At 38.9% G+C, this 16,965-nt stretch overlaps 1 protein-coding gene across 1 annotated transcript in view; it reads left to right on the top strand.

The window, feature by feature from the left end:
* The window catches only part of SMS (spermine synthase), a 44,555-nt gene that overhangs the window by 23,471 nt on the left and 4,119 nt on the right, over positions 1-16,965 (top strand). The window contains exons 3-9 of the mRNA XM_085050610.1: positions 713-806; positions 1,535-1,599; positions 4,001-4,176; positions 5,970-6,126; positions 7,035-7,122; positions 8,101-8,215; positions 8,850-8,929. Of these exons, the coding sequence (XP_084906736.1) occupies positions 713-806; positions 1,535-1,599; positions 4,001-4,176; positions 5,970-6,126; positions 7,035-7,122; positions 8,101-8,215; positions 8,850-8,929 (775 nt within the window). The remainder of the gene's footprint in view (positions 1-712; positions 807-1,534; positions 1,600-4,000; positions 4,177-5,969; positions 6,127-7,034; positions 7,123-8,100; positions 8,216-8,849; positions 8,930-16,965) is intronic.

The following is a 16,965-nucleotide window of genomic DNA, read 5'->3' as shown; positions in this document are numbered from 1 at the left end:
ACCTAACGTGCTTAGCATGGTGCAACTTTGCTCTTTGGCCTATACATTTTCCTGTAGTAAATATACAGTAGGCATTTTCTTGACTTTTCATTGGTATTCATCAATGAGACTGCTGATGCAATTTCTTTGCCAGTCAAAGCTGTGGTTTGCTTCAGAATGCTTATTGTTTCTCACAGATTTTTACTTAACTTTGAATGTGATCAGTGTCTCTGAATAGTTGCTATAAAAAGTTAAAAAAACCCCAAACAACCAACCCCAACCACCCCTGCCCGCAAAAAAAACCAAACTAAAACATGCCCCCAGAAGTGAAAAGGAAAATACAGGGGAAGGAAAGTGTCCAGTTGTTTTCCTAAGGCTTGTTTTCAATTAAAAAGCCCTAACCAAAACCACACACCTGTTCCAGCAGGCCTTGTTTAAATAACTGACACTAGCAGTGTATTCTTACTGTACCACAGTGTTTGTGGCTGAAATGCCTTGTTTCACTGCCTTGCTTCCTACTGGTTTTATTACTTGTGTAGTGATAGGCAAGTTCTTGCAACTTTGTTTGCTCTTCATGACTTGTAGAGGAAGAATTGAGCTGTCACTACCAGCTGTTATGGATGCTGGGGAAAAAAAATATGCATTCTGAATTTTAATATAACTCATTTCAGATTTTTGTTCCTTACTCTGATTTTTGATAACTAATTTGTCATTGTTGTCTGTCTCTCTTTAGTTTTGCCAATTTGAGAATTCACCCTCATGGATTAGTGTTGGTGGATCTGCAGAGCTACAATGATCACATGAAAGGAAGAGAGGAAGTTGATCAGGTATGAGTGCTGCTTATCTTACTAGGATTGCCTGACTGCATGGGGAACCTGGTTTTTTCAGGTCTATCAAAGTCTATCTTGGTAAAAGATTAAGAATATGAAACTCAGTTCAAACCTGGATGTTCCCAGATGAGGAGCAGTAACACCTGTTGAACTTGCATACACATATGAATGCATGCATGCACACACTCCTCTGCAAGTACTGAGCTTAATGATAACAGCAGCCTTGGTTAGGGGTTGGGACTCTTAAACTGCCCAGAGCAGTGGGGGAGAGAATGAGATGCTTAGTCTGCAACCTGGTTTATTAGTGTCAGACTTCTTTTTATTCTCTGTTCTGAGAGTTTGGGAGCCTTCATACTCAATCTTTTTCCCCATGGAGAAGAACAACTTCATCTTCCCTGGTATGAAGGCTCTAGACACTGGATATTGCAGGGGAAGAGGCTGCTGCTGTAGCAGGAATGGAACTTTAAAAGGTTCTCATGTTCCTTTGCTGAGTTGTCCTGAAGAGCAGCTAAATGCAGTGATGACAGCTGCTGTAATACGCGCATTCTTGCTTGTAACCAGGCTGAGGAGGCCAGCTAGTTACTCATGGGCTTCTAATGTTACATTTCAAAGCCTTTTCATAGCAGTTGCTATGTTTTATTGCCTTCCAGGTAGACTAATTTAACAGATATTTTGCATTATGTGATGATCTACAGATTCTACCTCATGTTTGCTATTTTTTGCAGCTTCTAAACAAAGTAGAAGAAAGAATGAAAGAATTGTTTCATGGTAATATAAAAAGGGTGAAACGGTAAGTTTGTGTCTCTACTTCTGTATGTGGCTTGTATGCATAGTTATTGAAGATAATAAGCAAGTTACACTTTGCTGTAATGCAGGGAATAGCCTGGAGGATGAATGTGTGGATGGGATATTTTTGGAGTTTGTTGCAAAGATTGCATGAAATAGTGAGGGAAAATGCAACCTGGAAGGAGGAGCAGACTGCTCTGGAAGGGCTGGGCAGCCAAGGGTGTCAGGGGAATAGGCCAGGGCATGAATTTCACCCTATGGGCCACATCCCACAGCTCATGGAGAAGGTGAGCTGGTGATGGTGACCAGGGTCAGACCTAGCTCTGTGACTGCCAGGCTGGCCTGTAGTACTGAGACAGCTCTGAGGGTGAGTTGAGTGTCAAGGATTGGCAAAAGACTTGGGTAGGTGGGGGTAGAGCTGCAATGCTCTGTCACCAGGGTGGTAGAGCCTCACCAGGGGTGAGGGTTAGAGTTAAAATGAAGCTCAAGCCCATAGAGGAGACCCTGCCCTGACAAGGTTTCCTGCAGCTCTTTCTCTCACATCTCTGCCTCTGCTGTGCCTCAGCATGTTCACTGTGGGCATGTGTGGTTTAGGGGCTTGCTAAGAAGATACATATGTTTTGTAGCCAAGTTTTTTAATATAACTTAATGATGGAGGCTTTGCCAGCCCTCTGTCAGTTTGGATTATTTAAATTCAAGGCTATATATTAAACTTTAAAGACTCAAATTGCAACTGATGACGTGGTGCTTAAATAACTTTCACACTGGGTATGGCTTGCTGTTGTCTTTGTGGTGGCTGTCTGGCAGTGACTGATACCTTGAAGCCCGGGAGCACTTACTGTAGGCATGCACATGATGGAAGGTGCTTGAAGGAATATAGAAGTGAAAATGGGTTAAGAAAAGTAAAAAACAAGTGTGAAATCAACAAGGCGCAGTAAACCCAAGGAGCAAACTACAAAATAGGAAAACAGTTAAGCAGTACTATGGCAGAAGGCAGACCTGAAGGCTGAGACACCACAAGTAAAATGGTAGTAATTTGGAAAGCAATATTATACTTGAATATTGTTATTTCTGTTTAACAGTTGTATGTAAAACAGTAGTTATCTTGCTTTACTTGAACCTGGTAAAGCCTCACGAGGTGCACAGTGTACAAACATAGATGATCTTGTGTCTGTGTTTATGGAGGAGAAGCTTTCTGAGGCTGTTTTGATGCTGAAATGATACAGGGAGGTTATGGAATCTCTGGGATAGGAGTTTCTTAAAAATGGGTCAGGACAACATCTGCCTGAAGTGATCTTTTGGTTACCTTGGTATAGGAAGATGAACCTCCTAGAACAGTGTATCTGGCATGGATCTTGTCACACACTCCTCAACAGCATTTTTTGCTTGTTTTTGTTGGGTGTGGGGTTTTTTTTGTGTTTAAATTTGTTTTGCATCATTTTGGTGTTAGCTGCACGCACGCACCTGCAGTAGGATGAATGTATCTGGAGAAGTTGTGCCTTTTTGTTGTTCTGAGGTAAGGAAGGGTTGCTCTTGCTCCCACTGTGTGCTGCCATCTGCCGGCTCGCTGGGAGTGGGAAGTGTTTCTGGAACTTTGATAGGGAATCACTAGGGAATTTAGAGAAAAAGCCCCTTAATTCTTTGAAGTGTGTGTGGGAAATCTGATGAACTGTGCCTGCATATTTTGCCTAAACACAATTCCTTTGATCATTTGCTGTAATTTCAAAGATAGTTTGTCTTTACAGGTGAAATACTGATTTGAACCAAGATACATCTCTATGGAATTTAAAAAATCAAAAACCTAAAACCCACAAACAACAAACCCAAAACAATCTTTGCAGATGCTTTAACGACTTTTAAAAAGTTATGACTGTTAGCTGATATCCATACACTGCAGGGTGACCCAGCTCAGTTTGAAACACTGTAGTAATTCATTTTTTGTTTCTCTATGTATTAAAATGTCTCTCAGTACAGCCTCACAGTGACATCCACTTAATGTCAAAGAAATGGCATTCTTAATTAACTGAAGATTGGAAGAGGTTTTGTCATGGTTTTTTTGCCTATATTCTGCTTTTGTATTTTATTAATTTCTAGTCATGAGCTGATTCTTCTACAGAGGCTCATATGTTATGTAAATTCTTTCTCTTTGAATAGAGAGAAATTCACAAGTAAATTGTAGAAGTTATACACGAAGAAGATCCACTTATATTATCTGTGCCTTAGCAAGTTATGCATATTTAACATATGGGTGGTAGTTTTCTTACATCTGTGTGTTAAATATTGCAAGTTTTCTTAGATGCCTCTTGTAAATATTATTTATTAAGGTGAATCCATGTGATCTTTAAAGTGGATTTTTAAAAATAAATATTCCAAATTTTTTTAATCTTTCATATTGTTTTTTCTAGGTTGCCAGCCATTTTGAGAGGAGGTGTCATTGATAGATACTGGCCCACAGCTGATGGGCGCCTGGTGGAGTATGACATAGATGAAGTTGTTTATGATGAAGATTCACCTTTTCAGAATATTAAAATTCTGCATTCAAAACAGTTTGGGAATATTCTTATTCTCAGTGGGGATGTTAGTAAGTATCATCTCATTTAAGGGTATCTGACATGAAAATGTTGGAAGTGTTATTTTCTATGCTGCCATGGCAATTTTAATAGATTACTAAGGGTCATGGTTCTGATGCTGGAAACTATGTTTAAGCATGTACACACATACCTGCTCCTCTATATTAAGGATATTAATCAGGCTGACCAGTGTAAAATCTAGAGTAAAAAAAAAGATTTTTTTCCAGAGTTGGGATCTTAGTGGCAGAAACTGGCCCAGGAGAATAGAAGATGGTGTTCTATAGCAGAGCTTGCTCCACTCCATTCTTTTATATGAGCTTTCCCCTGTTTGTTGCCAGTCCAACCTTCTGAGAGCTTCTCTTTAGTAGTAGTAAAACAAGCTACTTCGTCAGCCTTCAAAACACAGTGGAGTTCTAAAGAAATATGGAGAAGTGGGAGCTGGCATGTGTGTATGTGTATAATCCTACTGCTCCCTTGATTATTTAAGGGAATTTCCTGCTTGGTGAGGTACAGGACAGCTGTATCTCAAACCATTTAGCTGCTTTATTGGTGGATATCTTTTAACTCTTCTTCAAAATAATAGAACTAACTCTTAATTAAAATAGTGACCCAACCTTTCTGTGAGGTTGGTTTATATGTGGTACTTTGTGCCTGCTAACCTTCGTATTTTTGAAAGTGAACTTAGAAGGTCAGCTACTGTTCTTTAAAGCTGGAGACTGCTCTTTGCTAGAAAATCTAAACAACAAAAGGAGTATGCTTTGTAAAATCTCTCAGTTCTTATGCTGAAAAAGACTGACTGTGGTAAATAAGGGATGTTGCTGCCCAGGGATAGAATATTTATCTTCTCTCTAATGGCAGAGTAATTAAGAAATTGAACTACAGCTTTTTGAAATCATTGGAAGTACCTCTAATAATTCAATTAGATTTCTGCAACTGTCAAGGGGGTTTCTGTGCAGATGGCAGCTGAAAAGCACTGTTATTGAATTCATTAGCAAGGTATTTTCTACTTCAGATAAAATTGTATTAGCAATCATCAAATTTGGTATTCAATATTTCTAGCCAGAAATTTTCATCAGAGTTTAATATGGAAGTGAGGTTTTGCTTGAAAATTGCAACAATGTGCCTTGTAGAAAGGGAAATATGCCATTACTTCCCTTCCCTTTCATGGGATTTTAAAATAATGCTTTGTCTCATTTTATTGTTGTGCACTCATAAGTGAGGTGATGATTGCCAGGCAGAGTGATCGGCTGTGCCATGATGTGCTGCTGCACAAGGCTTGGCCCTTGGTAGTGTAGATCTGTTGTTGCAACTTGGGAGTGTTGCTGCCTGCTTTGAAGCTAATGCTGGCAGAAGGTAAGCTGCAGGGCCCTTCAGCACCTGGCTGCTAATGGTCATGTTTGGTTCTGTGCAGGGATCCACTGGTGTGCATCTAGGTTGCTTTTTGTAGCTGGGGTCCACAATGTATTTCCAAAAATTTACAGATCTGTCTCTTGCAGGATGAGTCTGAGGTAAAAACCCACCGAAGTTTTAAATGTGAGCATCAAGTTACAAAGACTCACAGCTTTGCTTTTCTTGGCACACAATATTTCCCAGTGCTGAGGTGGCCATTGTTGGGTTCACATGAAGAACTGGAGAAATCCTGTGTGGGATTCTGAGAAGAATCTCATTACTTGGACTGTCTCTGCTGGGTTGTTTCTGTAGATGCTCTTGCTTTGTTCTGTATTGTATTACCTCTGGATTAGTAGTGAATTATTGAGAAAAACCGAAGATTTATTATTTTTGTCCGATTTTCTCTTCCATTCAGATCTGGCAGAAAGTGACTTGGCATACACTCAAGCCATAATGGGCAGTGGAAAGGAAGACTATACTGGGAAAGAAGTGCTAATCCTGGGAGGTGGTGATGGAGGTATACTATGTGAGATAGTCAAACTGAAGCCAAAGATGGTTACTATGGTAGAGATATCCTTTGACAAATGGCCCATCGTTCATATCAACCTGAATTTTCTGCTGATACCTTAGTGCTGAGCACAGTTTACTGTCAGGTCCTAATTTGCATGAGGAGATAGGGTCTAAAATGAAATTTCTTTTTGCCAGCTTAGAGAGACCCAGTGACTACATATTTGTGCATCATTATGCAACCAATCCATACTACTACTGTTCCCAATCTATACTGTAACTCTGAGCAGCAGTTTACATAAAGCTGGAAAGTTACGCTCCTGTCATCAGACTGATGCTTTCTCTAATAACAAAAGACAGGTCTGTCAAGTTTGTGGTTTCTGCTCAGTTCTGCCTTCTTGAATTCTTCTTTTTTCCGAAAGAAAGCTATAAAAAAATAGTGCCTAGAAGCAAAAAAAGTTTAATCAATAGGAATGTCAGGACTTGATGAATTGTATTGATGAATTGACCAACCCTGTGTTAAAAATACCAATACAAATCAATTTTTCAACTATCTGTAGTTCAGGTAGTTTGTAATGTAAACCACTGTTAGTATGAAATATTGATCATCCTAGGTTTTGGGATCCCTTTGCTAAGACTAAAAAGAATTGTTTTTAAAAATGTAAGTTAAAATTTTAACATGGTTTAACTTTATGGAGTTTTTAATAGTCTTACAGTTCATATTTCAGGCTTTCATGGTAGTGATAACTTAAAGTATCAAAAGTACTGGTTAAAACCAAAAATAAGCACTTCCTAATCTAATTGAATCTGGAGGCCAGTACTTAAGGTTGGCTATTGCAATATATATACCAATAGAAACATTTTATTATTCCTTTGTGAATGGCACCTCTTCGAGAATTTGTTTCTGAAGAAGTAGAAACTGTTTACCACTGTTATTTCTGGAATATATTAGGCCTTAACAAGCTTCAAACATTGACCAAATGGTGATCGACGGGTGTAAAAAACACATGCGTAAAACGTGCGGAGATGTCTTAGACAATCTGAAAGGAGAGTGCTACCAGGTAATGTTTTGTTTTTCTTTCATTACAAGTAATATTTCAAATACACTTAGAGCTAGTCTGGAAGACTGCTATGGCAAAGTTTTGTGGGCAAGTCTTCTGACTTGCGTTTGGGAAGCATTTTTTCCTTTTGTGTGACACTTGGGTGTTTTAATAGCTGGAATTTGTGTTGGAAATATTCTAAGTCCATGTTTGGATTTCTAAAATTAATTACATATGTAGCTTTTAAGGAGCATGAAATAGGAAAATGTTTGCTATAACTTAGAAATAAAGAAGAAATAGTAGTAAGAATGTAGTGTTTAATCATTCTTTAAATTGTTAAAAACATGTAAGAAATACATATTTTAGTTGTTCTGTCCTGTTCAAAATACCTGCATTTGTAATACACATTAAATAATTGTTTTTAATTTGAAGAAAAATCCCTTAGTATTACACTGCTATTATATTAAAAACTAAAAAAACCAAAAACCAACAAATGTCATGCATCCCTGTAGTTGAGGTCTTTGTGTTGCATCTGACAGCTCTTAGAAATAAGCCCAGGTGTAGTCCGACATCTTTTGGTTTTCATTCCTGACCTTTAAATACTGTCACAAATATTAACTTACAAGAGTGAGCCAAAAAAAACCACACAAAAAATTAACAGAAGTCACATCCTGTTCTGTGGTAGTCAGTGGCCCCTCATAAAAATACCTTATTCTACTCATATGTTGGGACTGCTGACTGTTGTCACCACTTGGTAGGAAGAACAGTGGTCACAGATCTAGGAACTTCAGTCCTGGAGTGCCTGTGTTGTCACTGTCATAATTCTTACAAAAGTTCCTCCTTTTTTATGATGTAAGAAGTTGAAAGTAGGGCCTAAAATTTTTAGGTGTTTAATTCCGTATTTTTCCCCTCTTAATTTCTGTGAATCCATATTTGTTCCTTTTACCTGGTCAATTTTAGAGTATTTTGAGGACTGGCTACAGTATTTCATTTTTATAGGTTCTAATTGAAGACTGTATTCCTGTACTGAAGAGGTATGCCAAAGAAGGAAGAATGTTTGATTATGTAATTAATGATCTGACAGCTGTTCCAATCTCCACATCTCCAGAAGAAGGTAAATCCTAATTTATTTTCTCAAACTTCTTAACTTTCAACATTTGTCTTTCTGCTGCATAATAGTTTGCCACATAAATGCTTTCATTTTTTCCTTTTAAAAAGCAAATCTGAGAGGCAAAAAAGATAGTAAGACATCTGTTTTTTGAATTCTTTAAATATTAGAAAAAAGTAGTGCCTAGCAATTTTTTAAATCTCTTATTCCAAAATAATATGAATTCATGTAGTTCTTAAGAAAGTATTTGGAGTTCATACTCCAATAAGTTTTCCTTACTTTATAATTTCTTGGAAACTTCTGGAAGATTCCTGTGAAGAAAACGAACAATACTCCTGCCATCAGTGCCATTGTGTATAGTTTACATCTGGGTTTTTTTAAATCTGGGCTTTATTTTTTCATTTTTTATATTTTTTTTTTAAGACTTTGTAAGTCTTAAATATGTAATAGTCTTGAATCTGTAATAAGTAAACAATAATGTAATAAGTAAAAAATATGTAATAAACAATATGTAATAAGTAAACAATGTAATGTATATGTAAATATACAAATATATGTAAATGTACAATATAGAAAATATGTAATAAGTAAACAATAAATAAGTATGCTGGTCTGTTTTTCAATTATTCCCCATATGCAGATTCCACATGGGAATTTTTGCGGTTGATTCTTGACCTCTCAATGAAAGTCCTGAAACAAGATGGAAAATACTTCACACAGGTATAACATCTGGATGTAATAAAGTATTGCTTTATATCTATTGCAATTTGCAATTTTTCAGTTAAAAAAAAGGACAAAACTAACTAAAAATCTACTACAAGCTGTTTTTCTCTCTTGAATGACTTATCAGGCATTTTTGCATGAAAGTTAGGCTTTGCGAAGTGACTTGTCTTTTTTCATTATTTCAGCTGAATTTGTAGCACTTTTGTCTGGAATTTAAAAGCATAATTTTAAGACTTAGCAAGGCATACTACAGAATATTGTGACTAAGCAATTATTGGAAAAGCAGAACAGATGGACTTTATGAAGAGATACATGGTTTTTAAGCTAATGGCTCCAATTGTAGAGTGTAAAACATGACGATCTGTCATTCATTAAGGTGTGAGAGTTTGACATAGGTGCAATGGGATGAGAAAATTAGTACAGCCACCTCACAGATAATAGAGTTGTGGTGTAGCTTTCAACTGAAAATGCTTTATGTAATCCTGAATTTGAAATGCCACAAAGCTGTGTGCAATTCTTCAAAATGTGACAGGAGTGTGACTTCAGTGAAGTCTAAGTCTCTATTTCTTTTGTCATGCTCGTAAACTACTTTTCCGATGTGTGGAGAATCTAAAGACCATATTTTGGAGTAACAACCTTAAGCTCTGAAATGCAGGGAATTTCGTTTGCTTTAAAATTGTGCAGGATTAGAAGGAAATTCAAAACTTGTGGGATGAGGTTTCTGGCAATTATAGTATGCTGCTCTGTTTTAAATTGCTGTGGTTGTATGGGCAAGAGAAATTATCCTGTGGTTGAAATATAAGGTATGATTAACATGGTTGTACCACACTGTAAATTTTAACGGCATTCCTGTCCTGTTAATGGTGGAAATATTTATGGCAGACTTGGATATCAAAAGGACACTAAATCTTTTGGAAACAGAGCAAGTCATTGTGTAGTAGTTGCTGTACTTGTAGCACACACAGTGATACTAGCTGGCCTCATTGGAATGGAGGTAAACATATGCCTGGGGACAGGTTTTGTTGGACTCTGCAGGAGGACTCTTGAAGAGAAGCTTGTGCTGAAAGCTGGAATGATGGCTGTGCTGTAGCCAGAGGATGGGGGGTTGTTTTGTCAGCTGAAACCAGCTGAGGTGGAGACTGCTGCAGCCCTGCTGCCTGTCCTGTCCTGATGGGAGTAGGTGGGTCTGTTCTCCGTCATCTGCTTGCACAGAAAGAAAGGACAGCAGTCCTGAGCCAGCCCTAGTGGGTTCTAGCTGCTGAGAAACTATGCAGTATTATATTTTGTGGTCCCAAAGCAACAAAGTGGGACATGGCAGGATGGGAAAGAAACAGTTAAAATTGGACTACGTTAAATTTGGGATTGTGGCTAATGGGTAGCCAGTGAAAGGGATGGAGTATAAGAAGCAGTGTTCTTTAGCAATTTAGTCTTTCTGAAGGTGTTGGAAAAGGGACAGTTAATACTGGGGGCAGACAGCTGTCAGAGCTTTTGATACATCTACTCATACATTACCCAGCCTGTTTGGTCCCTGTAGCCCCTTCCCAGTTGGGCCTGAAAAACTAAAATCATCCTCTGCAAAACCTGAATAACCCTCTCTATTGGGTTTATGTGGCCAGGTTTTGGTAGTGGGGGGGAGTGTGGTGGTCTCCCCCATGCCTGGGAGAGCCAATGCCAGCCAGTTTCAGGATGGACCAAAGCCGAGCCCATCAGTGACCATGGTAGTGCCTCTGAGATAAGATGTTTGAAGGGCCGAAAGATGCTGCACTATAGCAGTTACAGCCAGAGAGAGAAGTGAGAATATGTGAGAGGAACAGCTCTGCAGGTTCCCAAGGTCAGTGGAGAAGGAGGGACAGGAGGTGCTCCAGGTACCAGTGTAGAGATTCCCCTGCAGCCCATGATGAAGGTGTGTTAGGGTGTGCTCCTGTAGCCCATGAAGCTCCACAGGGGAGCAGAAATCCACCTGCAGCCCCTGGAGGATCCCATGCTGGAGCATGTGGGTACCTGAAGGAGGCTGTGACCCTGTGGGGAGCCCAAACTGGAGCAGGTTTGCTGGCAGAACTTGTAACTCTGCAGGGGACCCATGCTGGAGCAATTAATGAAAAATGGCAGCCCATGGAAGTACGTATGTTGGAGAAGTTCATGGAAGACTTGTCTCCCGTGGGGAGAGACCCCACTGTGGGGCAGAGAAGAGTATGAGAAGGAAGGAATAGCAGAAACAACACGGAATGAAGTGGCACAATCCTCATTCCCCATCCCCCATCAGTGCAGAGGGGAGGAGGTAGAGAATTTGTGAGTAAAGTTCACCTTGGGGAGAAAAGAGGGGTAGGTAGGGGAAAGTGTTCTTAAAATTTGGTTTTATTTCTTATTATCCCTCTCTGATTTGATGAGGGAATTAACTGGGTTTATTACCAAAGTCAAGCTGTTTGCCTGTGACAGTAACTGGTGAGTGATCTTTCCACATCCTTATCTTGGTTCACAAGGTTTTTGCTCTATTTTCTCTCCTCTGTCCAGCTGAGCAGGGGAGTGACAGTGAGTCTTTTATGGGCACCTGGCATCCAGCCAGGGTGAACCCACCACACCCTCAGACAGCTCAATAATCTCGTCATAGGATGAACAGACTATTGGGGTGCTTTAAATAAAATTATAAATTTGTTTATAGATTTTATAATGTTTATAACGGTCCATAACTTTGTTTAAATTATTTAAACAAATTTAAGTTAAACTAATTGAAGCAAGCTACTCAGAGGGTTGGGGTAGAGTATGGACAGAAGTTCAAACATGACCACTACCGACTTTGGCAGCTTAGTCACACACTGGAAACTCATCAATGATTTTGAATGTGCTGTTGTTTGCTGTTAAATGCCAGTGATTTTAGCTCTGTGTGTTAACATTGGGAATTTAAGTTACTTTTATTCCAGCTATCTACTTCCAGGATGCTTATCTCATGTACCAGGCCTTGCTGAAGAAATCATGTGCCTTTTAAGGCAGTTGTGTTTTTAAAATTCAGGACTCTCTGTGTTCCCTAGCCCCTTCTTTGCATTTTGGTTCTCTAAAGCAAAAAATACTAAATATCATCAAGAAAAGTGGCTGGGGGAGTGTCCACTTACTTGTTAGAGCCTCATCTTTGCTGTGATGGGGAAATGTCTCATTGGAAAGATGCAGCAAAAGGATTGTTGCCTGTTGACTACTAGCCAGTTATTATAGTTGCTGCTTCTGCCTTGGTATTGTGTTGTACTAACATTGGAAATTTCTGACCCTTGTAGTTTGTAGCCTGTCCCCTTGCACCCTGAACAGAATCATGTGCATCTAGTTAGGATGTCATTTATTTCAATGCCAAAGAAATATTTTACCCAAAAGTAGAACTGTGTTCACAGAACGCCAGCCTTTCACATATATTGCTGCCTGTCTAAATGCCACTGCTGGGAAAAATAAAAGGAAATGCTTGTCACCTCTTCATTGAGCTGTGCACAAGTGTTAGAAAATGTTCTGATCTGCACGTGAATTGTCAGCAGTCAGGGTCTAGCGCAAACTCCAGATGGATATAATTTATCTGAGATTATAAAAAGATTACTTCTGGCATGCTTCTCTAACACACCTGGTGGCTCCCTCGGGATTCCTTTCCTTGGTGATCCTCAAAGCAGTCTCCAAATGCTGCTGCAGAATGTCCTGTCACCACTAGGTGGAGGTAGGTAACCGGTATTGCCTGGCAGTTTATTAACATTTGTTGAGATTCTGCCTGTGGAAGGCTTTTCAGACTACTTATTTGTATTCCTACGGGATATAAGAACTTCTGTGGCCAATTTTAAGATGCAAAAGGGACTTCCTTTCTTCCAGCTCTGGAAAGATACAAAAAGGGAAGGTAATGGATGTCATTCTCAGCTGCTTTAAGTCTGTGTTTGAGTGTGTTTGGGGAAACATGCCTCTGTACTGTCTCTGTGCAAATAGTAATCACAGCTTTGAACAAAAACTTGTATGAATAGCAGCCGTGCTTTACATGCCCTTGCTTTTCTAGCTGTATCATCTGTATTGAGTGTTGCAGCCTACACAGGATCTGCACAGAGACATGAGCTGTAGGGCCCTTCGCCTGCAGAATTTGCAAACCTGTCTGTAGGTTTAAGACTTGAAGCTTGTTTGTGAAAACTTACTGTTGAACATAACCCCACCACTTTAAGGTTCAATGGTCATATGCCATGCTCTTATTTCCATTCTTCTTCTTCTGAAGCTGGTGCTTTGAAGTGTTTAATGATAGCATATGATTCAATACAATATGAGGCCATGTCTGAAGGTGCTCAGTGTTACCCTCTCCAAGGTACAGGTTCCCAGCCATCACAGTGGAGAGAAATGGGAGTTGGTGAGGATGTAATGCTTGGTGTATCCTGAGGTCCAGTTTCATCTCTAATACACCTTCCCAGCAACATGTTTCTGGACACATTAAGTGTTTTTACAGTATTGGACTTCTTAAAACAATATTTAGATGGCCCAAGCGATTTTTCATGTGAATATGTATACTTGTAGATATTAGCTTGAAATGTTGGTGGTTTTTGTTTTTCTGAGCCATCATTCTGTTTCGCCTTCAAAGCAGCATGTGAGGATTGTCCCAAGAGCTGTAAAACCATGCTCTAAGATGCAGAGACTGCTTGTAAGGTTGTCTCTGAGTGGATTGTGTGTAGCTAAGAAAATGCCTTTTTCTGTGCTAAGTTTTTGTCCTGTTGATCTAATCCTTTGAGGTTGAGAAGGCTATTATTTTCAGCCTGTTTATGAAGTGGAACCTTTAAAAATACCTCTGAATAGGAATTTGCAACTTCCTGGTTGGGGTCACTCAGCCCAGGCAGGATAGAAACTCAGGCCACTCACAGGTTCCAGTAAACAGCACTGACCCCTGGTGCAAGGGATCATGTGTCTCCCCCACGAACATGTGGCCTTTCACTAAGCTGTGTCTTCCTGGCCACTCTCGTACAGCCCTCTAAATGTCCAGACAATCATCGTGTTGCTCCATAGTTAGACTCCTTTTTTTGGCTGCTGTGTGGGCTTTCTAATTAGCACTTTCAACGAGGGAGCAAGATTCTCCATGACTGAACCATGAAAAGAGGCTGGAAGAATGGGTGTATGTCCCTGTGTGAGCCTCTGTGATTTCTCAGTAGTTTGAGAGACTTTAAGGGATGGACATTTTAATTTCCTTTTGTTATTGAGTGTTCAGCTTTGAACTAATTATCTTTTGGCCAGTGGAGGTACCCACAGTTAGGTTTGCCTCTATTGTTTCTTTAACAGCCCTCCTTGTCCCCTAAAACTCAAGCCTAGGTTTGATGCTAGGTGTTTGATGCTGTGTATCAGTGCCAATTAGTCAGTCTGAAGTGAGGAAGGATAAAACCCAACTATGGCCATATTCAGTTTTGGCACATCATTACAAAACAAAAATAGAAACACGTGTTAAAAACAGAAATGAGACTTGTCTGGCATACAGTCACAAAGGTGTCCAGTGACAATGACATGTAGGGTAAGACATGTAAGAAATGGGTAACTATGGAAAAGGGACCCTTTCACCTGCTTTCAAGTTTAATTTCTGAGGGTTGGAGGAAGCATAGTGGCCAAAGTTCAGCCTGTCATCAGTTGATGGACACATCCCCTTTTATAGATGGGCAGAGTTAACTGGAACTTACAGGATCGATTTAAACAATTTTTCATTGCTATTTATTTTGAGGAATACTTTTATTTTCTGTCCAGAACTGCATTTGTTATTTAAATTTGTTTTACACTGCACTGTAGAAACATAAAAACTAAACCCATGGAACTACAGAATGTATGCCTTAGGAGAGCCCAGAAAAATTGATGTTGGATGACAAGCATGAGCTGTTGAAGTGAGTGCAAGCACTGAGCAGCAGACTCAGGATGCAGAAGCTGTGAAAGAAGGAGTCATCCATCTTAAACAAGGTCTTATAGGTAGAGATTTGTTAATCTCCAAGTTAAAATTGCCTCAAATACTTTTGTGACCGAAAGGTGCTTCTTAAGGGGTAAAAGAAATTCATAATTCTTCCAAATTGTTTGACATGGAACAGAGATGAGGTAAGGGGCGGTGGGCAGAGGAATTTGGTAGGGTTTTTGTATATGTTGAAAACTTGACTGAATCCTGTGGGAGACAAAAGAAAGTGATTTTGCTAATTTTCTTTTGACAAAGTGTAATTGGTGAGTCATCTGCTTTAAACCTTATTAAACATTATTCAGTATTAGCTATTGTTTGAGTTGTCTGGTGTCTGTTCAGAACAAACAATGCTCTAGCACATAATTCTTCGTTAGGCAGTGGGAGTCAAAGTGAACACAGGTTATTAGACTGATCTCTGCATTCTGGGCTTGGTTCCCTGTGGCATTTTAGTGATCCTAGAACATCTAAGTGTGATTGACATTGTTATTAACACTATAGTCTTGGTTGATAAAGCTGGTCACTTCTTTAAATAAAGGTGTTAACAATTGTGATTTTTCAATAACTTTATTGAAATAAGCTTTAAGTTTTCTAGATTTAATTTTTGGAATGCTTAACTTTGTGTTGAGTGAAGCCTGATAGTTACAAAAAATATGTGGAACTATAAAATCTTGTAGTGTTTCTCCAGAATAAAAAGGTTGATAGAAGAGCCAGATAGGTTGTCTGAACCTTTCGGTAAAAGATCTTGATTTGGAGATTGGGGTGTTGTGGGTTTGAAAAGTAAAAATTGTTTCTTGGCACGTTCATTGTTCCTGTAATTTGTTTTCCATGGTGTCTGCAGTGATTTGTCTCCTGCTAGAGGAGGGAGAAATGATGAAATGCTGAAGCGACAGTCTGGGGAAACTGGACATTTTCTATCATTGTGTATCCTATTCAACTTCCTACATAATAGTGGTATGCTCTGTAAATTACCTAGCAATGTTTCTATTTATGACTCAAATTACACACACAGGTTGTTTTTTAGTTTCCTTTTGCATTCAGTCTGATGTTGAAACAAAATTATATGTTTGGTAAAGGGCAGCTGAACCAAAAAAAAAGGCCACAATCCCCTGGATAATAACAGGTTACTAAACAAGTATTGCAGCAGTCTGTTGATTGTTGTGCTCAGTTAGTGTTAGTCTTCCAAGTTTTTACAAATCTCATTTGTTTTCTGATACCCAAATCCAAATATAAAAAATTCCATATAAAGCATGTCACCTTCCTTTACCAAATAAACAAGTACAGGTTTGTTTGTGCAATATGATCAAAATGACAATCAAATATGTTTCATGCAAGTTCTCTTGAAAGAGGGCTTTCCCAAATGTGATTCTTAAAAGATTATAGAGTGATTGAATGGAGTGGAAGCATAGGATTTCCTGGCAAGGAAGGGGCCCACAGGAATCATCAAAGTCCAAACCCTGGCCCTGTACAGGACAACCCCAAGAATCACATCACATGCCTGAGAGGATTGTCAAGATGCTGTGTTAAGATTTTTTTAAGTTGAGGTTTTCTTTTCCACTTGTGAAAACTTGAGCACAATCAAAAAAAAAAATTGAGCAGGATGCAAAAAATTCAGAAGAAGAGTGGAATGAATTCTCTTTTCACTTCCTCTGGAAATAGAAATGTTTTAAATACACTGTGAAAAAATTCTACCAATAAAAAGTAGAAAAAATAGTATAAATCCCAAAGTCAGAATGTACAATTTACACTTTGGTTCTAGTTATCATCTGATGTTGCTACATGGAAAAAGCAATGTAAATGGAGCTGTTTAGAAATAATGGTTTCAAATGTGACCTCTGCTTGTTTTGGCCTCTGCCTGTTGTACATTGTTTTAAATAGCACAGATAGTAGTTGTTCAAACTCATTGTAGTTCCTTGCCTTGTGAAAATTAACTTTCAGTTGCATCTGTGTGCATGTAATCATTTTAAGACCATTTAAAAAAATCTGGGAGCACTAAAAAGAAGCTACACAGTAAAATGAATCTTTCTTAAAGAGTATTCCCCTGGATTTAAAAGTTTCACAGTGTGTTAGCAGAGCAACACAATGTGTGAAACATAGGCAGTCAGACACTTAGGAAGCA

Source organism: Lichenostomus cassidix, chromosome 1 (assembly GCF_008360975.1).
Source record: "Lichenostomus cassidix isolate B80296 chromosome 1, HeHo_3.0, whole genome shotgun sequence".
Lineage (NCBI taxonomy): Eukaryota > Metazoa > Chordata > Aves > Passeriformes > Meliphagidae > Lichenostomus > Lichenostomus cassidix.
The sequence above is the reverse complement of the archived record's forward strand: the minus strand, read 5'-3'. Positions and strand labels throughout refer to the sequence as shown.